We start from the raw sequence: 21,783 nt of genomic DNA, 5'->3' as shown, positions 1-21,783 counted from the left end.
GGCAGTTTCTGCTCTTCTCGGAGTAGCAGGCTCCAGTTCCCCACCAGCCTGAGGAAATTATTCCAACAGGACAATCACATCCTCTCAGGGGACCAGAGAACACCTGACCTCTGTTACTCCAAAGCCTATGTCCCTTAGGCCCTGCTTTCCCTCTCTTCCCAGGCGCAACCCCCACGTGGCCCTGGATGGCATGTGGTGCCCTCCTCCCTTTGCTGCGAGTGTAAGTGACTATGAAATCGCTACAGGGACACCTGGGTGGCTCAGTCAGTTAAGCTTAGGACTTGTCGGACATTGCCTCAGGTCATGATCTCACGGTTCTTAAGTTTGAGGCCTGTGTTCTGCTCTCTGCTGTTAGCTCGGAGTCCCCTTCAGACCCTCTGTCCCTTCTCTCTCTCTCCCTCTCCCACTCGCTCATGTGCTCTCTCTCCCTCTCTCTTGCTCTCTCGCTCTCTCTCAGAAACAAAAGTTTTTTAAAAACCTGCTGTCAATCTCCCCTGTCTAGCGTTGGGGATCATGGGTTTGGCCATCCTCATAACTTTAGGGAAAAAAATAATAAAATAAAAGAATGATACCAGAAACCCAACGTATTAAAAATAGGAAATCCAAAAGAAGAGGGGCGCCTGGGTGGCTCAGTTGGTTAAACATCCGACTTCAGCTCAGGTCTTAATCTCATGGTCTGTGGGTTGGAGCCCCATATCAGGCTCTGTGCTGACAGCTCAGAGCCTGGAGCCTGCTTCAGATTCTGTGTCTCCCTCTCTCTCTCTTCTCTCCTGCTTGTGTTTTCTCGGTCTACCAAATATAAATAAACATTTAAAAAAATAAAAAAATAAAGTATCTGATAACTCTGTGGGAAACTGACACCGTTTAGCCATTGATGGGATCAATGTATGTGCACAAGAAAACTTGAAATAAAATGAAAGAAATTAACTTAAAAGACAAGTCATTTGACTTGAAATGTCATCTTTCATGGAATGATATGTCAATGGATATTGTACCTGTTAAAATGTTGTCTTCAAACTTTTGAAATGATTGCTGATGCTTCTTTAGCGGATTCATGTGTTCTGATTTTCATGTTGTCTGTGATATTTCTCAGGGCCATGATGGGTGGTAAATATTGACAAATATCTTGGGTAACCTACGTGTTCATTGTTAATTATCTCGAGAAAGGGAAATGCAGTACTTTTCAATATATATGCATTTCCTTTTTAAAATTCACTGCTACCAAAAGTATTTATTGCAAAATAGCTACCAAACACTAAAATAAATGACTGAATAGTTGTAGATTTGCACCATACAATAAATGATCAAGACTAAACTACACACTGAGTGTTCTAGCCCTGAATTCCCCAGTCTCCATCTTCTGCACATATTACACAGAAACCTAATCTATAATGTCCCATGTTTCCTACTGACCTTCTGACTGGTGGCCTCATGCATCTTAAACTCAGTGGCTGGCAGGAGCTTTGAATACTTTTTTCACCATGATCACAGACCATACAGAGTAAACTGTCCCTAGATACCAGTGTCTGAGCGCACTTGAGTGTATAATTGATGCATACTGTTCTTGAAAGTTGGTTACATGACATCAGAAAAAGGTCAGGGAAAGTGAGGTGGGTCACTGGCTCACTTTCATGTCTCATCATTTTTCCAATCGAGAACTGCATCTGCATCTTACATGCTATTGGATGAGAACATTCACAAACTGGAAGTGCAAGATGGAGGACTATGATTCTGGCTTATGTGAAGTCTACTATTGACAGTATTTCTTCAGAAAATGAAAAACCTGGGTCAAATATGAAGGTGGATGGGATCCTGGGACAACAGGTATAATAAGCAGGAGGTATGACCCAAGATGTTTGGTCATTCGATGCTTCTTTCCTGTTTGCCAGAGCAAAGACACTTTGGAAAATATCAGTGGCTTATCTTCAGAGTAATTAGATGTTGATTCATGCTCTTCCAGGAATACTGTCCTTACTAGAATAAATCAATACAGGCTTTGGCACCTGCTAGGTAGTTATTAACCGAGAAAATGGTTTATTTTTAATTCCATCAGCAAATATAACCAGAAGCCATTTGCTTTCGCCTAACAAGGATAGTAGCAGATTTTCATTGTGTTATCTCAGAGCTGTATTTGGAGATAAACTGAGACCTGCGTATTACCACCATGAATAAAAAGATACAAAGGTTTTGGGACCATTTACTACGTGTAATCCCACAAGGCTTACAGTTTTGAAAGCAGTTCTTAGCAATAGGGAAGTCATTAACAACCTTTCAGTACAAGCCGTCTTCCCACTTTGGCCTCATGTCACAAAAGGCACAATACTTCAAGACAGGGATGCCTTATGAAGCTTGGGCCAACCAGACAGCAGAAGGGCAATGGAGACCCCTAGAGCGTTAGAGCCAAATCAACGACTCGTTTGATAAGCAGTTTGTATCCTGCTATCGGGCTCCTTGACCACAGATACCATACGAGTATGAGACCTTAGCTCGTCTTATGAATGAGCTATTTTGAATTGTACAGCAGAATTCCACTCTCAAATGGAAATGGGATCTACATCAGTGGGCCTGGAAGGAACAAGTAAATAGATGAGCCGGTGGCTCAGATTCCCGCGGCACTTGGTTGTACTGCTTTGCTGCCTCTATCTCAACCTACACCTGTGGACTCGTGTGGAGTTTCACTCAACAGAGGAGGAAAATCCTTGGGTCTGCTTTACATCTGAGTGTTCACAACATGGCACTAGCCATCCCCACTCTGGTCCAGCACTAAAAAAGCAGCAGTGACACAGAAGGACAAACATTGTACGAGACCATTTACATGAGGTACCTGGAACAGCCACAGTCAGAGAGACCCAAAGTAGAACAGTGGTTGCCCGGGCCAGGGGCGCTGAGGAAATGGGGTTTGTTGCTCCTGGGTACAAAGTTTCAGTTAGGGATGCTGAAGGTGTTCCGGAGATGGATGGTGGTGAGGGCTGTACAACATGAATGTACTTAATATCACAGAGTACATGCTGACAAAAATGATTAAAGTGCTACATTTTGTGTTAAGTATTTTTTACCACCCCCCCCAAAAGATCCTCCCAATGGGTGGAACTTTGGTTTACATGACCAATGGTCTTACTCATGAATCCACACTGATTTTTGGATAATCCCTAAAAGAGTTGGGCAAAGACCTGAAAAGTTCAAGACCGAAAGACCAATAACAAGGATAGCAGTATGGACCTATTGGAATGGGCAGCCTGGGAATATATATGCAGCCAACCCTCCCCACCACCTACCCCCCTCCCCACCACCTACCCCAGGGGCGTTCAGTGGAGAGGATTTCCTTAATAATCAGGCAGACACCTAGGAGAATTGGACCCATTGTGTAACTGTCAGGTGCTTCTTTCTCCAGTCACAGCTGTACTTGGATAATGAAACCAGATATGGAGGGGCGATGGTAGCAGAGATGAGGGCCATGCAGGGCTGGAACAATATAAACATCTCTTACATCTCTTAGATTTGATCTGATTACCACCACGGCTGAGTGTCCAACGTGCCAACAGCAGAGGCCACCGTGAGTCCCCACATGGCATGACTCCCTAGCCGGCCCTTCCTATTGGCTATGTTGTTATATTGTATGGGATCCTTTTTTTTCACACAGTCACAGTTACTTGCTCTCACTGGAGTAGATCCTTATTCTAGCTACGACACTGCCTTCCTTGCTTGCTTTGCTTCTTCTAGCAGACCTACCACGGACTCATAAAATGCCTCATCCAGATACAGTCTATGTCTTAAATCACCAGCCAACACTTGGGGTCATTTCTTTTATAGACAGAATACACTTCTAAAAACCAAGAAGTGGAAGTGGGAATGACCTCCCATCCATTACGTACAATAATCCACCTGCCAAAGTTTTGTATACCGTCCCCACGACATTTAGATTAGTGAATTGGGAGGTCCGGGTAGGCAAGGGAGAAATACTTTCACCAGTAAACACACAGGCCTGTGCCAGTAACTTGGAAGCAGAGATTGCTCTCCAACAAGCAGAGAAGAAGGTCACTCTACTGGCAGGTGGTTGGCTCTGATTACCAAGGGGAAACTGTGTTGCCGGTACGTAATAAGGCATGGATGGCTATGTCCAGATCCCAGAGAGCTCCCAGTGACAATAGTCACTATGACAATAGTCAGTCAGTGAGAAGCCATGGCAAATGAATGAGCAAATAAAATAACGAGTAAATGAACGCAGATCCTTAGTATGAATGAAAGTTTGGGTCCCTCTCACCAGTTCAAAGAAAAAAGTCATGCAGGCCGAGAGGCTCATAGAATGGAACGGGGAAACATTGCAGTGATTTTCTGAGAAGGCACCATGACCAGTTATGGAGGTGGGGACTTCTCCCACTTTCCTTTTGTGTAAAACAGCACTTACGTGAAAATAACCACCGATGGTGGTTAATATTACAGTTTAGCTCCAAGTGAGACTATGATTGAACTGACATATGGAAATTGATAGCACTTTGTTTCTCCTGTTTTATCTTGAATTTTCTTTTCTTTAATTTTTTGTTTATTTCGGAGAGAGAGAGAGAGACAGCATGAGCAGGCGAGGGTCAGAGAGAGAGGGAGACACAGAATCAGAAGCAGGCTCCAGGCTCTGAGCTAGCTGTCAGCACAGAGCCCGACTTGGGGCTCGAACCCATGAACCATGAGATCACGACCTGAGCTGAAGTCAGATGCTCCACCGACTGAGCCCCCAGGCGCCCCTTATCTTGAATTTTCTTCATCCAGATGAATGAAGAGACGGATCTGCCAGTTGTTTTCTCACTGTCTCTCCAGCTCTGTTTTCCACCCTTCTCTGGCCAAGTGTGCGCCCTGAGGGGATGACCTCTAAGGACCTGGCACCTGGGCTCCTTTGTCCTCCACCTGCCAAATGGCTCAGCCAATAGGAGGCATCAGGAGGAATCCGAAGGGTAGAAGGAGGGAGACGTTGGGGTATTTTCTTCCCCACTCGCTTCCTACCAGACAAGTGGCAGGGATTTTGTCTCTCTACCTACGGCTAACCTCCCCCTCTCATGGCAACGGCCCTTGCTGGGTTTTGGTAACCCCTCAACCTCCCCTCCTACCTTCCGGCCTCAAAGCTGTGATGGCTTCCTACTTTTGACATCTCTTATTGATTCTCCCAACTGTGCCCACATCTCTATATGTGATTGTTTTTATTAAACTGTCTTCTATGAAAACTACTTATTCTTTAGGACAAATTTTGAAGTATTTTTTACTTGTTTATTTAGAGAGAGACAGAAAGAGAGAGAGCACATGAGCAGGGAAGGGGCAGAGAGAGAGAGGGAGACAAAGAACTTGAAGCAGGCTCCAGGCTCCGAGCAAGCGTTCAGCACAGAGCCCGATGCAGGGCTCAAACCCACAAACCGTGAGATCATGACCTGAGCCGAAGTTGGGCACTGAAGCGACCGAGCCACCCAGGCACCCCACTGAAGTATTTGCTATGAAGGTATAAACATTCAACAGAATGCACAGATTTTAAGGGTAGAGTTTAGTGAGTTTAAATGAATGCATATACTCATGCGACTACTGTCATCAAGATACAGAACATTCCCCCTCGTCAGAAGTTTCTCTGCGTTCCTACCTTGACAAAGGCAATCACAGTGTTTATTGTCACCACGGATTACTTTTGCCCCTCTCGAGCTTCATATGAATGGAATCATAAAGTACAAACTCCTCTGGGTAAGGCTTCCTTCACTCAGCAACCACATATTCGAATGTGACAGTATTTGATTCCTTTGATTGCTAAATAGTATTCTATGGTGTGAAGATGATACAACTTGTGTTTCTATTCATCTGTTGATGACGTTTGGGTTGTTTCCAACTGTAATGACTGTGGAGAAAGCTGCTATGAAATTTGTGCACAAATTTTTGTGTGAACATAAGTTTTATTTCTTTTGGATACGCATCTAGAAGCAGAATTCTTTGCTATAGGGGGGATGTATATTTAACTTTATATGAAAGTGCCAAATGGTTTTCTAATGTTTAGAGCATGCCGTCTCCCCAAATTAGGACCAGCCAAGACAGATCCGAAAAAAAGACAAACTTTAAAATGTCATTAGGTTTAGATAGTAATGGTCAATTGACTATTCTACACATTGGTGGCAAGGCTCCTGAGAAAGTGAGCCACTAGCGGCTGCAGGGACCGCCTGGCCCCTCCCCTCCATTCTCCGCAATAATCAGGCTTTAAAAGGTCGTCTCCGACCCAGACATGTGAAGTTTCACTCCTCCGGCTACCAGCTAGCTGTTAGAAGAGAAGTGGCTAAGTAAATTAATTTACACTTACCTGTGAATGATTGTCAGGCCTGAGTGCATTTAACACCCTAGAGTGTTCGTATTTTAAAAGCAGAGTTTAATTCCAGAAAGGAATTCATCGCTAATGATGGCCTTGTAGTTGACATGCCGGGAAGAGCAAGGAGAGGAGACATCTTTTCCGCACACTTCAAAAATTACATGGGCTGGAAACCTGTAGTAAGTCAGATGTGGGGTCAAATCCCAGTGGGTTTTGCTGTGTTTTTAGTGTTGATTTATTTTGAGAGAGACCACATGACCCAGGAAGGGCCAGAAAGAGGGAAAGAGAACCCCAAGCAGGCTCCTCATGGTCGGTGCAGGGCCAAGCGCCAGGCTTGATCTCACCACCGAGGAGACCATGACCGGCTGAAGTCAAGGGTCAGCCCTTAACCAGCTGAGCACGCGGGGCCCCCAAGCCCCCTTTTCACCTTAAAAAGCAGGTAGTCTTGCAGCATCTGCGCCCTGGTGCATTGTCGTGGCGCCAAGCATGTGTTCTTTTAGCACCAATCACTTGTCCATCCTCCTTAAGACTGTGTCTCACTGAAGTCTGCGCGGTTTTAGCACGGACTGTAGCCTCCCACAGGGTCGAGCCCAGGGGCAGGCCCGCCGCGGGCGCGCACCGCGCATTGCGGCCTGGACGCGGGGGCCCAAGGGACCGTAACGCGCCCGGTGCCGCGGGGGTCGCCCTCGCTCGCCGAGTGGAGCTCGTGCAGGAGGCTGGGCTGGGGGTGCGCTGGGGGCCCCGGACACGGACTCCTGCCGCGGAACTCAGCAGGACCCGTCAGCGTGTGGATTCCCCTCCCCTAACAGAATCCGAGTTCAGGCCCCGACTTGGGGAGGCGAGAAAACGGCGACGAGCACAGCAGCGCGGGCGGCGAGGACGCGCCTGGAGCCGTCGCGGAGGAGGCGTCCCGGGGATGCCCTTTCAGAGGGACTTGCAAGCTCCGCTCTTAGGAGGAGTCTCGCCGCCGCGTGCGCGTCCCGGCAGAGAGCGAGGCTGGCACGTTACCCCCTCCTTCCCCCGCAGGGTCCTCCTCTGTGGGCGGCGGCCAGCGGCACAGTCCGCAGGCACAGGACACACGCAGGCATTCGGCCGCGAGCGGTCGTGCCGCGGGGTCCGGCCTCTCACCGCGCCACCCCTGCGCCCAGGGCGCCCCGGGCAGGCGGGGGCTCCCGGCCGCCGGCTCTCCACCCTCCCCGCCTCCCCGCGCCCTCGCCCTCCGCCCCGGCGGCGCCCGGGTTCCGAGGCTGCCGCCAGGTCCAGCCGCCCCCCGTCTCCCGGCGCCTCGGACGCGCCCCCCGCGCGCCTGGCTCCGCGCGCTCCTCCCTCCCGCGCGCGGGGCGCGCAGCCCGCCGAGCGGAGCGCAGTGCGCAGCGCGCACAGCCGAGCGGCGCACACGCGGGGCAGCGGCCGCGCAGCCGCCTCCGCCGCCGGAGCCCCCGCGACCATGGCCGCCGAGGGACGCGGCCCCCGCGCCCCGCTCTGGGCGGCGCCGCTGCTGCTGCTGCTGCTGCCGCCGCCGGGGCTGCGGCGCCTCTGCGTGCGGGCGGACGGTGAGTGTGCGCCGGCTCCGGGAGGGCAAGGCGGCGCCCGCCGGGTGCTCCCTCCGGCCAGCCTGCGCCCCGCCCGGACTCGCCGCGTCTCCCCTGGCCCCAGCCCCCCACCCCTGCACCCTGGCTCCCGAGCCCTCCCGGAGCACCGGGGAACGCCCGCCGCTAGCTTTCCGAAGGTCTCCACGAAGTCACGTCTAGGGTGCCCGCCTCTGCGGACATCTGTCAAGTGTGCTCCTGGCGGCAAGGCCGCGAAGACTACCATCTAGGATGGCTCGGTCCAAGATCCGAAAGAGGAGTAGGAATCAGCTAGGCGCGGGGGAGAGGAGAGTGTCTTCTTGCCGGGAGGAAGTGGCATGTGCAAAGGCCCTGTGAGTGGCAGGGGAGATGGATAAATGGTAGAGTGGCTGGAGCCGAGCGTGCAAGGTGAGGGTGCCGTTTGACCCGAGGCTGGTGAAATCGGTGAGAACAGATTCTTGCAGGTTATGAGAATTGGCCCGCTTTGTTTGTTTGTTTGTTTGTTTGTTTTTTAAACCTGAATTCAGCTTTGAGGGCTTCCCTTAAATTGGCAGGATCAGAGCCTTACATGGGCTAAATTTCGAAAAGCAAATTCCGCTGTGTTTTCATTTTGGAACAAAACCCCGTTGACTTGCTGCAGGAGGATCTGAAAAGAAAGAAGTCAGTTCTCACATCCATGAGCGGTTTCTAGAAAATCCAAGCTTGGGACAAATTGGATTGATGAAGAAGAAAAACCTTTGGCTGATTTGGGATGCTTTGTGTATTTTTTTTTTTTTACGTCATTGCTTTTTTAGTAAACAATATTCCGGTGAAAGGAGAGGACTTGATGAAAAGAGGCATGGTGGTCAGGGAAAGGGGGAAAGTAAGAAAAAAGCCTCCAGATACTATCTTAGAATTTTTGGTGCTTTTGTCCTAAGTGCCAGCTGGGAGAACTCTTTGCTCCTAATTAAGGATGGATGTCTTATGTCTCCATATCCTCAGAGTGTTAGGAAAGAAAACACTTTTAACATTGAAGGCTCCTCCTGAAAACTGCTGGGGTTTTTTTTTCATTGATATGCAGTCCGTGTAAAATTTATCATTTAAAAATTTATCATCAGCGGTTTTAGTATATTAATTATGTTGCCCACCATCACTACTAACTCCTGAACATTTCTATCCCTGAAACAAATCCCCATACCTCTTAGCAGTCAATCCATTGTTAATTTTTTGCTATAGTATTTTTTCTTTTTGCCTGACGTTGAGTCATGAACATGAAGCTGAATGCAAGTAGAATAAATTGGGTTAGTATTAACTTTTGAACAATGTATACTATTGTACCAACTTTAATTCGTTGTAAAGAAATGTTTCTGCAGTCCATGAGGCTTTAGCATTTCACCATACTGTAACTGCTTAAGTGGAATGCTGAATGGATAGTGATCCATTTTTTGTGCCTATCTGGCTTGATGTGGGTCCTAGCACTAGAAGGCAGAAATATCATTGCACAAGGAGAGTGTAACAGCCACACGGCAGCGTTTCTTGTCCCTTGCCAGAAGCGCCTCTGTTTCTCCCTTCTTTCTTTTTTTAAAATTGTTTTTCTAGTTTATTTATTTTTGAGACAAAGACAGAGCATGAGTTGGGAGAGGGGCAGAGAGAGGGAGACACAGAATCTGAAACAGGCTCCAGGCTCTCAGCTGTCAGCACAGAACTGATGCGGAGCTGGAACCCACAAACCGCAAGATCATGACCTGAGCTGAAGTCGGTCGCTTAACCGACTGAGCCACCCAGGCGCCCCCTTCCTTCTCTTTTCCTTTTCTCTGCTTCCCCAGTTATACTTACTTCCAAGAAACTCCATTTACTGAGTTCCAACTTTTATAACAGAGCCACTGAAAAATTATAATCTATATTATGGAAGGATTCCTTTCTTTACTAAATCTATGTTTAACTACCACCGCTTTCCACATTTAGTTTTTTGTGTTCTATAGTGATGGAAGGAAGAAGAAGAAATGTTTGGCTAGACTCGATGTATCAGAAATCTGGAGAGAGACTTGGTGTTATTAAAAACCCTATGAACTCATTGAAAAATAAGTCAATGAGATAAAATCAAATGAAAAACATTTCGTCTATACTTGACTTAATGAGATATGAATCTCCTATATAAAAGAGATCTGTATTTTTCCTTTTTTTCTACTGTGATTTTGAAACTGAAAAATTTTCACATTAACTGAATACAGATTAATTGGGTTTGGGTAACGATTACAGGAAAAGATTGATTAATGCAACCGATGATTGATTGAGCATCTATTATAGGCTAGGTGCAGTCCTTGCTGTTGGGGATAGAATGGTGAGAAGAAATAGGTCCTTGCTATCAGGGAGTTTAATATCCAGTGGGGTAGTCAGTAAGCAAATCATTACGTGAATGAAATGTGAACTTGCGGGGTTTTTTTTTAATGTTTTATTTATTTCTGAGAGAGAGAGAGAGACAGCATGAGCAGGGGAGGGTAGAGAGAGAGGGAGACACAGAATCAGAAACAGGCTCCAGGCTCTGAGCTAGTTGTCAACACAGAGCCTGATGCGGGGCTCGAACCCACAAACCGTGTGATTATGACCTGAGTCGAAGTCGGACGCTTAGCTGACTGAGCCACCCAGGCGCCCCGAACTTGCAGTTTTGATAGGTGATGAAATCGGAGGTATGATGAGAGCATGTACTAGGAAATTCCGGTTTGGTGTAGCAGGATCTGAAAGAGGAATAAGGCAAAGAGGAGGAAGGACAGTGTCTGGGTAGAGAATAGCATATACAAAAACAAAACAAAACAAAAACTGTGAGCAGGGAACATGGGCCAGGTGATAAGAGACAGAGTGGCTGCCATCAAGAGGCCAAGGTGGAAGTGGTTTGAAATGACGCAGGGAAATTGCAGTGGGTGTAATGAGGTGCGACCGCATAGACAAGGTTTGTTTTAATCCAAAAAAGGGAAGGAAGTCATTGGATGATTTCCAGGGGTAGAATGACTAATAAGATTTGCATTTTGAAAAGATCGCCCTGATTACGATATAGGGAGAATGGATGGGGCCAGGGCAAGACTGGATATAGAGAGACGATATAGGATGCCATTTTAGCTGTGCAGGCGAGCGGGGGTGGAGGTACACAGAGGCGGATGGGGTCAGTGGGAAGGATCTGGACTAAAGGGGGAATGTAAGTCATCTGTGTAAGGATAGTCTTTGAAACCACATGTGTGGATAGAATCCTAGAGAAAGGTTTCCCGGTGAAAAGAGATGACCTAGAACTGAGCCTGGAGTGAGGGAAACAGACTTAGGGTCATTGACTCTACATTCATGAGCTACATTGGCCTATAACTTTCATTTCTTGTAATATTGTTGTCAGGTGTTGACATCAGTATTATGATTTCTAGAATAAGGTGGGAAGTTGTTTCTCTTCTGTTGCCTGAAAAGGTTGCTACGAGGTGAGCTGTTGCTTTGTCTTGTTTAAGTGTTTTGTAGTGAGGTCATATGTGTTTGAGGTTTTTCTCATGGGAAGATTTTAAATGATGATTTTAATTTCTTTTTCTTAAGTTTATTTATTTATAATCTTTACACCCAGTATGGGGCTCAAACTCAAGACCCTGAGATCGGTCACATGCCAGGCGTACCCCTTAATTTCTTCAGTAGGTAAAGACATATTCAGATTTTCTTATTCATTTTAGGTCACTTTTGCTAAGTTTGTTTTCTGAAATTTGTCCATTTTGTCTAAATTGCCAAATGTACTAGTGTATATAACATGATACTCTCTTACTATCTTTTCAGTGTCCATGGGATCTGTAGTAATGTCCCCTTTCGTTCTTGATATTGGTAATTTGTATTTTCTCTCTTTTTGTCTTGATCAATTTTGCTAAGGATTTATCAGTCTTATTCTTCAGAAAGCAGCAGTTTTTATCTTTGTTCCTCTATTGTACACCTGCTTTCCATTTCATTGATTTCTCTTCTATCTTTGTTATTGCCCTGCTTCTACTTCTTTAGAAGCTTTAATTTTATGTTCTTCTTTCTATGTTTTTAAGATAGGAAATTACATCATTGGTTATCAACCATTCTTCTTTTCTAATATGAGAATTTGAGGCTATAAATGTCCCTTAAATACTACTTTAGTTTCTCCACAATTTTTTGTCACTTACATAAAAATGTTTTATTTGAATTGTAGTTTTCATTGAACCCATCATTCATTTAGAAGAATATTTTGTAATTTCCATCCACAAGGAGATTTTCCTAGTTATTACTTTGCTATCGAGAGGCATTATAATACAGTGGTTAGGATCTCTGAAATAGAGCCCAAATGCCTGGTTTTGTATCCCAAATGTGTGATCTTGGACAAATAATTAATACCAAATCTTAACTATAAATAAGGATAATATTAACACCTGCATCGTAGAGTTGTGATAAGGATTAATTTAGTGAATATTTGTAAAGCAATTTGAAAAACACCTGGCCCATAATAAACAGTGTGTAAGTGTTTGATAAATAAAACAAGTGATTTTAGATTGTTTGTATTGTCATTTACAAATAGGCTTTGTATGATTTGAGTCATGAAATGTTTTTTGATTTGTCTTGTAGCTCAGTATTTGATCAGTTTTACAAATGCCCTTTGTGTGTCTAAAATAAACGTGCATTCTATAGTTTGCCATCTTGTGCATTGGCCCTTACGTCAAGTGTGTTCATTTTGTCGCTGAAATCTTCTACGTTTCTTCCAGTTTTTTCCTGTTTTGTCAATTACTGAGGAGAGTGGTTGAAATTTTCATAAGCACAGTGCATTTTTTCCATTCTCCCTGTGATTTTATTAATACTGCCTTTTTACAGTCTAGAGTTATTTATTTGTTTAAAATTATTTTATATTACTCATGAAACAACTATCTCTGGTGATGCCTTTTTTAATAACAGCTTTATTGAAATATGATTCATATACTGTACAATTCGCCCTTTTAAAGTGTGTGATTCACTGGCCTTTGGTATACTCATAGAGTTATGAATCACTACCCACCATTTTAGAACATTTTCTTTGCCCCCAAATAAACTCTGTCCCCATTAGCATTTATTTACTTGCTTCTCAACCCCTCCACCCCTAGGCAACTACTTCCTGTCTCTGTGAATTTGCCTGTTTCTGCGTTTCATGTAAATGGACTCATACGGTGTGTGAGCTTCTGTGACCGGCTGCTTTCACTTAGCACAACGTTGTTATCCGTTTGTAGCATGTGTTAGTACTTCATTTCATTTCACTGCCAAATACTACTCTTTTGTGTGGATATTCATACCATACTTTGTTGATCCAATTATCAGTTGATGGTCGTTGGGTGTATTCTACTTTCTGGCTCTTATGAACACTGTTTTATAATTGTGAACTTAATTTATTATTTATTATAAATAATGCTGCTGTGAACATTCATACACAAGTGGGTTTTTTCTTAATTTACTTACTTAAATTCAAGTTAGTCAACGTACAGTGTGGAGTTGGTTTCTGGAGTAGAACCCAGTGATTCATCACTTACTGATAACACCCAGTGCATATACAGAAGCTTTTTAAAAAATTTTTTTAAATGTTTACTTATTTTGAGAGAGACACAGAGCATGAACAGGGGAGGAGGAAAGAGAGAGGGAGACACAGAATCTGAAGCAGGCTCTGTACTGACAGCTCAGAGCCTGATGCGGGGCTTGAACTCAAAAACCGCAAGATCATGACCTGAGCTGAAGCTGGACGCTTAACTGACTGAGCCACCCAGGTGCCCCCAGAAGCTTTTATATAAACATGTGTATTCAGTTCTCTTGGGTATTCACCTGAGAGCATCACTGCTGGGTCACATGATACGTCTATGAAAAACTGCTATCAACTTTTGAGATGCTGCTAGATGGTTTTCCAAAGCACCTGCATCTTTTTACGTTCCCACCAGCACTGTCTGAGGGTTCCACTTTATCCACTGCCTCACCATCACTTCTGTCAAAAAATGTCTTTTTGATGATAGCCATCCTAGTGAATATGAAGTATTATCTCTTGTGGTCTTCATTGCGGTTTGCTGTTGGCTAATAATGTTGAGCATCTTTTCGTATGCTTCTTGGCCATTTCTTTAAAGAGGTCTATGCCGATCTTTTGCCCGTTTTTAAAATACCATTCTAGCCACTTTTATCTATACAGTTCTGTGGCACTTAAGTACATTCACATTGTTGTGCAGCCCACCACCACCCGTCTCCAGGACTTTTTCATCTTTCCCAACTGAAACTTCATACCCATTAAGTGTTAATTCTCTACCTCCCCACCCCAGCCCCTGGTCACCCCCATTCTATTTTTTGTCTCTATGAATTTGACTAACTTACTTCACTTAATATAATGTCTTCAAGATTTATCCATGTTGTAGCATCTGTCAAATTTTTCTTCTTTTTAAGGGTAATTAATATTCCATTGTATGTATATACGACATTTTGTTTTTCTGTTCATCTGTTGATGGATACTTTGGTTGCTTCCACAAATGGTTGTTGTGAATAATACTGCTATGAACATGTACAAATATCATTCAAGTCCCTGCTTTTACTTCTTTAAGTGAATAACCAGAAGTAGAATTGCTGGATCATGTGGTAATTCCATGTTTAATTTTTAATGGAATCACCGTCCTGCTTCCCACAGCCACCGCACCATTTTACAATCCCACCAGCAATGCATACGGGTTCCATTTTTTTCTCTACATATCTGCCCACCCTGCTATTTTCTGTTGTTTCTTTTTATTAGTAGCCATCCTAATGGGTATGAAGTGGTATTTAATTGTAGTTTTAATTTGCGTTTCCCTGATGCAGTTAGTGATGTTGAGCATTTTTTCATGTTCTATTGGCCATTTGTATGTCTTCTTGGGAGAGACATCTTTTCAAGTCCTTGGCCCATTTTTAGTCAGGCTGTTCAGTCTCTTTAATTATTGTTGAGCTCTTGGAGTTCTTTTTTTTTTTAATGGTTTATTGTCAAGTTGGTTTCCATATAACACCCAGTGCTCATCCCCACAAGTGCCCTCCTCCATGCCCATCACCCCCTTTCCCTCCCCCCACTCCCATCAGTCCTCAGTTTGTTCTCAGCATTCAAGAGTCTCTCATGGTTTGCCTCCGTCCCTCTCCCCCACTATTTTTTCCCCTTCTCCTCCCCCACGGTCCTTCATTAAGTTCCTCCTAATCCTCCTATACTTGAAAACATACGGTATCTGTCCTTCTCTGCCTGACTTATTTTGCTCAGCATAACACCCTCAAGGTCCATCCATGTTGCTACACATGGCCAGATTTCATTTTTTCTCATTGCCATGTAGTATTCCATGGTATAGATAAACCACATCTTCTTGATCCATTCGTCCGTTGATGGACACTTAGGCTCTTTCCATGTTTTAGCTATTGTTGAGAGTGCTGCTATGAACATTGGGGTACATGTGCCCCTGTGCATTAGCACTCCTGGATCCCTTGGGTAAATTCCTAGCAGTGCTAGTGCTGGGTCATAAGGGAGTTCTATTGTTAGTTTCCTTAGGAACCTCCACACTGTTTTCCAGAGGGGCTGCACCAGTTTACATTCCCACCACCAGTGTAGGAGGGTGCCCGTTTCTCCACATCCTCGCCAGCATGTAGAGTCCTCTGATCTGCTCATTTTAGCCACTCTGACTGGTGTGAGGTGGTATCTCAGTGTGGTTTTGATTTGTATTTCCCTGATGAGGAGGGATGCTGAGCATCGGTTCATGCGTCTGTTGGCCATCTGGATGTCCTCTTTGGAGAAGTGTCTGTTCATATCTTCTGCCCATTTCTTCACTGGATTGTTTGTTTTTGGGTGTGGAGTTTGGTGAGTTCCTTATAGATTTTGGATACTAGCCCTTTATCTGATATGTCGTTTGCAGCTATCTTTTCCCATTGAGCTGTTGGAGTTCTTTACCCAACTCTCCATACAAGTTTCTTATTAGATGTGTATTTGCAGAAACGTTCTTTCATTCTGTGGGTCATCTTTTCACTTTACCAATTTTGTCCTCTGAAGCAAAAGGTTTTGAATTTTGGTGTTCAGTGTGTGTATTTTCTCCTTGGTTGTTTGTACTCTTGGTGTTATATCTAAGAAACCATGGTATAACCCAAGATTACAAAGATTTCCTACGTTTCCTGCTCAGTGTTATGGTGTTAGCTCTTCCAGTGATTCGCTCTGAGTGAATTACAGTGTAAAGGGTGAGGCAGGAGCCCCGCTTCACGAACCCTTTGCACGCGCCTGTGCAGTTGTCCCAGCACCACTGCCTGAAAAGATTCTTCTTTTCCCATCGGATGGTGTCGATCGCCCTTGTGGAAAACCAATGGACTGTAAATGTAAAGACTTATTTCTGATATCTCATTCTTTCCTTCATGTCTTTTTATTAACTTATTATTTCCCATCTTTTTTGCCTCTTTACTACACTTTGAATGATTTCTTCTGGTTTCTGTTTCAAGGATAAGTTCTTTTTTAAAAAATTTTTATGGTTTTTTTTTTTTGAGAGAGAGACAGACAGACAGAATGTGAGCAGGGGAGGGGCAGAGAGAGAGGGAGACACAGAATCCGAAGCAGGATCCAGGCTCTCAGCTGTCAGCACAGAGCCTGACTCGGGGCTCAAACTCACGAGCTGTGAGATCATGACCTGAGCTGAAGTCTGACACTTCACTGACTGAGCCACCCAGGCACCCCAAGGGGAAGTTCTTTGTTCAGTTGTATCACATGCAGCCAAAAGCATCCATTGCATTGTTAATTTATCATTGTATCTAATTTCTAGAAGTCTTGGGGCACCTGGGTGGCTCAGTCAATTAAGCGGCCGACTTAGCTCAGGTCATGATCTTGCGGTTTATGAATTCAAGCCCCTCATCGGGCTCTGTGCTGACAGCTCAGAGCCTGGATCCTGCTTCGGATTCTGTGTCTCCTTCTCTCTCTGCCCTTCCCCTGCTCATGCTCTGTCTCTCAAAAATAAACAAACATTTAAATTTTTTTTTTAATTTCTAGAAGTCCTATCTGGTTCTTTTTCAAATCAGTGAAGCCACTTTTTGTAGTTTTCTATTCTTTGCAGATATTTCCAGGCTTGTCTTTTATTCCTCTAAATATAGTAAGTATCATTGTTCTATAATCTGTGCCTAATCATAGCACTGTCAGATCTACCTTCAGGTCAGTTTCTGCTGAGCGTTCTATGTGTTGCTTCGCACTTGTTTTGCCTTGTTTGTTCCCTGTACACTTAGCTGTATTTTAGTGTTGTGGTCATTGCCTTTGAAAGAATATTTGCATGAGATTTCCTGAAGCAAAGATAAAGATATTTTTTCCCCTCCAGACAAGATTTACATTTGTTCCTACCAGGTGTCGATAAATGTCAGTCTCAAGCCACTTTAAGTGAAATTCATGGCTTAAAGTATCTTAGATGTCAGTTTTTGTTAGGACGACGTTTCCCAATGAGTATTAGCGCTTGGGTATCTAGCACTCAGACAACTTCCAACAGTCCCTTGGGCACGCGGGGAAGGGAATATGGTTTATCCTCGTTCACTCTTATCCTGGGAGCTTGACCCCTCAGGGCCCAAACTTTGTGTATTTACGTGCATGCGTGATGGTGGTAGAGAGAAGAGAGGTCTATCACATTCTCTACCCCATGTGAGCCCTGGGTTTTCACTTTCATCCCCCTTGTTCAAGGGCTTGGCTATTGGCTATCAACACATCAGTTAAATTTTGTAGTATTTTTTTTCCAGATACGTAAGTGCCATGAATACAAAAGTGTCTTGGGGCACACGCTTCTCCAGGCAGCGCCGTCAAGTACAGTTGTTCGGACTGTGTACTGCACCAAGTCTAAGGGAGGACCAGTCACCTACAGATGTGTTTATTGTGAAACATTTTTGTATTTTTCTCAGAACTTTGATTCCAAGGCTGAGGGATGATCATGGTTATTATAATTATTTCAGAGTTGATAACAGTTAGTGTCTCATTCTAATAAAATCAATGTATTATGACAATTTTGCTCACAGATGGAAGTGAAGTGTCTCATTCTAACTAGGTTCTTTCCTCCCCTCTACCATAACTTGATAGGGGTTTCCAAGGGAAACCTAATTTTCTTGCCAAAAGCTCTCTTGGGCTTTCAGCCTCCCCCTTGCCTGAATTCCTGTTCCCATTCCACTCATCACTCCCAGGTTTTTGAGGCCCACCGCGTTTTACTGATGTGCCACGGGATGCCACGGTGACCAGACGTGGCCTCCGCCTCCTCGTCCAGTCCAGGAGAAGTGGCCGCAAGCAAAGTGAACTCGTGGTGGGCCGGGCCTGATAATGTTCTGAGACAGCAGGACAGAGAGAAGGGAAGCAGCCTGCCCTGTATGTGGTCGCCTAGGGCGCGGGCAGGCTGAAGGGGGCAGACGTGAGTCCTACATCAGTGCCCTGAACACCAGCTGACCCAGCTCAGGACAGTAGGGACACGGAGCCTTACCATGCAGTGTTTGTAAAATAGCTTTTCAAAAAGGAAGTTTTGAAAGGTCTATCCAGATAAACATGCCAACGCAGATAGCTAATTTTTTTAATGCTTTTTAAAAATGTTTTATTTATTTCTGAGAGAGAGACAGCGTGAGCAGGAGAGGGTCAGAGAGAGAGGGAGACACAGAATCCAAAACAGGCTCCAGGCTCTGAGCTGTCAACACAGAGCCCGACATGGGGCTCGAACCCATGAACTGTGAAATCATGACCAAGCTGAAGTTGGACACTTAACTGACTGAGCCACCCAGGCGCCCTTATTTTTTTTTTTTTTTTTTTTTTTTAAAGAAGACAGGAGCAGGGCACCTGGGGGGCTCACTCAGTTAAGCATCCAACTCTTGGTTTCGGCCCAGGTCATGATCTTACCGTTTTGTGAGTTCAGACCCCACAGTGCAGAGCCTGCTTGGGATTCTTCCCTCCCCCTGCCCCCACGCTTCCCCTCCATGTGCTGTCTCTTCTCTCTCTGAATAAGTAAATAAACAAACAAACAAAAAAGTCATTAAAGATGACAGGAGCATAGAACAGATTAAAAGACTGGAGTAACTGTCATCCCCCAGTCCCAGGGATGGGTGCGGTGGGGTAGTCGCTGCTCCAGGGGAGACTACAGACTATTAATATTAATATGACTCTGGGGGAGACTACAAGCCAGAGACGACGGGTGTGACAGGCGTCTGCTGTTAGGTGCGCTCGCTGAGGTCGGGCTCCTGTGGCTCCTGGACTAAGCCCATGTTTCTGCTCGTTCCCCACAGGGCAGCTTTTCGTGCTGGAGGCTCAGAATGGCTCGCAGGGCCTGGCACTGGAGGCGGCCCGGCTTTCCTGCCAGCGCAGGGGTGCTCAGCTGGCCTCTGCGGACGAGCTGCGGAGGGTGGTACAGGACTGTGCCGTGGTAGTGTGCACCACGGGCTGGCTGGCCGACGGCACCCTGGGGTAAGTCCGGCTTGCTGGGGGCACAGCCCTCCTTCTGACTGGCCCTGCGGCCCCACCCGGTGTCTGGGGGTGCTCGAGGCGTGCTGGGGCTGGCAAAGGGCAGTGAGCAGTGGCTTCCGGCACCTTCTTGTCATGAGTTCTCCACTAAAAACATTTTTATGGAGTTCTGCCCATTTCCCCCCCACCTTTGGTGGTTTGGATTTCCTTTTGGAGTGACAAAACGAATACACACTTCTGAAAATTTCAAATAATGCAGACACATATGCAGTACAAAGTGAGATTCTCTCTTCTTCCCCACCTCAGACATAATGACTGTTAAGCGTTTGGTATATATTCTTGGCCTCTTTTTTCTCTGCCCGGATTCGTCTACATGCCTATGAAGAGGAGGGCAGTGTGGCTACAAATTCTTTCGCATTACTTGCATTGAAGAGCGGGGGTCTGGGTCCTCTCCCTTTGAATCAGGGACAGCACAGAATTGCCTTGACCAGTAGAATGCATGTGACTTCTGAGGTCGGGCTGGAAACATCCAGGCCCAGATTTCTGGGACACCCACTTTTGTGATATCGTGTAGGGTGTCTGCCTGTCCTGAGAGGGCCCTGCAGTAAAGAAGTCCAGGCCACAGGGAGATGCCCCACCGAGGCGCCCTCACCGATAGCCACACCTGGTGTCCCAGTCCATGGCCAGCATCAAGTGCCAGAGATGCGAGCGAAGGGGCCTCTACGTGATCCTTGCCCCCAGCTGTTGGGTTCTCCCCAGACCAGGAATCCTCCCTAGTCAGGCCCTAGACATTACGGATCCAGGACAAGCCATCCCCCCTTGTGCCCCGAGTTCCTGACCGAAGGAATCTTTGTGGAGAAATAATTCTTGCGGCCAGCTAGGAGGCTTCCCATTAGTTCTGCCTACTGCTTCTTTAGTCATACTCGGAAAAGGCAGGAGCCATTCCCCCGTCTCCTTGGTGCCGCAGGAATGTGAAAGGGCAGAGCGGGCTCCAACAGCTGCTTTGGTCGATAATAACCTCGAGGATGGGCTGGCAGGTGGCCATAGACAACACACCCAGCCGGCCTGACTTGCATTTCCAACTGGGCCACACGTGAAGCAGCAGTCAAACAAAGAGGACAAGTAAGGGGGCTCCTGGGTGGCTCAGTCGGTTAAGCATCTGACTTCAGTTCAGGTCATGATCTCACGGTCTGTGGGTTCGAGCCCTGCGTCAGGCTCTGTGCTGACAGCTCAGAGCCTGGAGCCTGTTTCAGATTCTGTGTCTACCTCTCTCTCTGACCCTCCCCTGCCCATGCTCTGTCTCTTGCTGTCTCTCTAAAATGAATAAACATTAAAATTAAAAAAAAAAAAAAGAGGACAAGTAAGGCCACCTCCAAAGCTTGTCAGTGAACCGGGAACCGAGGAGGCTCTCTGCCTTACGTTTCGCATCTGGGTTCTGAACAAAGTAGGTCCTATGTGCGGCATCTCCCCACAACATAGTCAGGTGTGGGTTTTTTCATAACGTCGGTACTGTCACTGTGTCGGATAGCCAGGGTGTTTAGGAATTCTGAGGAGCCAGCTGGGAGCCGGGCTCAGGTCTCCCAGGCCTTACAGATCAGAAGTGGGGCTTTGGGAAGGTCTGTACTCTCCGGATCTGCAGTAAGGCAGTAGGGCATATCAGTAGATCTCTACACTGCTTACATGATATTTCTTCCCGCAAACGTACTTCCTTGATGGACTTATTACACAAAATACTAAAAATAAAACTATTTTAATGTTTCTGGAACCAAGAAGCACCTGATCACCAGTATATACATGTCAGCCGTCCCCCCTCCACACTGAAGGCCAAGTATTAAATGCACGGTGCATTTACAATCGATGGTGTAGTAAATGTACAGTCTATGCGACCTGTAGCTCCATGAATTTAAGGTGGCAGTCCGCATAAATCCAGAGGCAGCGAATCCAAAATTGAGGGCCGCTTGCCTCCTGGAGGCTTTTGCACCTTCCATAAACGATGATTGAAAAAAAAAAAAAACCCTGAGCAGCCATTTCGATAGCCTCATAGGACTAGGACATAGATTGGAATTCAGATTTTGTGGAGCCCTCTGCTTTGGGCCAGGACATTCCGGTGCTGCACCCCTGGAGTAAGAGTAAACTGGAAGTATACAGGCCCTCATGGGAGCTGCAGCATAGCTTAAAATCTGGAGTCACAGATGTGGCTCAGAATGACCCTGGAGCTCCAGTGTCCACATACCTCGTGGAACTGATTTTAAAATCCTCTCTAGAAGGATAACATTATTCTAGGCAATTTATTTCCCCAGTTTTAAAAAATCGAGGATTTACCATGCAATATAACATAACCAGTTACATAAGGAGACAAGGCAACCAGGAAAAAGAGAGCGAATAGAAACTCTAGATATTAGCACTGGTACATGCAGACTTTAAAATTACTTTTTCAAATGTTCAAAGATAACAGAAGACAAGAAGGAGAATTTTGGCAAAAGACTGAAACTGTG

The 21,783-nt window shown here is 45.6% G+C and overlaps 1 protein-coding gene across 1 annotated transcript in view; it reads left to right on the top strand.

Annotated features, from left to right (window-relative positions):
* The first annotated feature begins 7,769 nt into the window (after positions 1-7,769).
* Positions 7,770-21,783, top strand: part of SUSD5 (sushi domain containing 5) — a 56,362-nt gene continuing 42,348 nt past the window's right edge. Inside the window, exons 1-2 of the mRNA XM_039253739.1 lie at positions 7,770-7,875; positions 19,114-19,291. Of these exons, the coding sequence (XP_039109670.1) occupies positions 7,770-7,875; positions 19,114-19,291 (284 nt within the window). The remainder of the gene's footprint in view (positions 7,876-19,113; positions 19,292-21,783) is intronic.

This window comes from Hyaena hyaena, unplaced genomic scaffold (assembly GCF_003009895.1).
Source record: "Hyaena hyaena isolate Hyena2069 unplaced genomic scaffold, ASM300989v1 scaffold_459, whole genome shotgun sequence".
Classification (NCBI taxonomy): Eukaryota; Metazoa; Chordata; class Mammalia; order Carnivora; family Hyaenidae; genus Hyaena; species Hyaena hyaena.
Note: the sequence above shows the minus strand (reverse complement) of the source record. Positions and strands in the feature narration are given on the sequence as shown.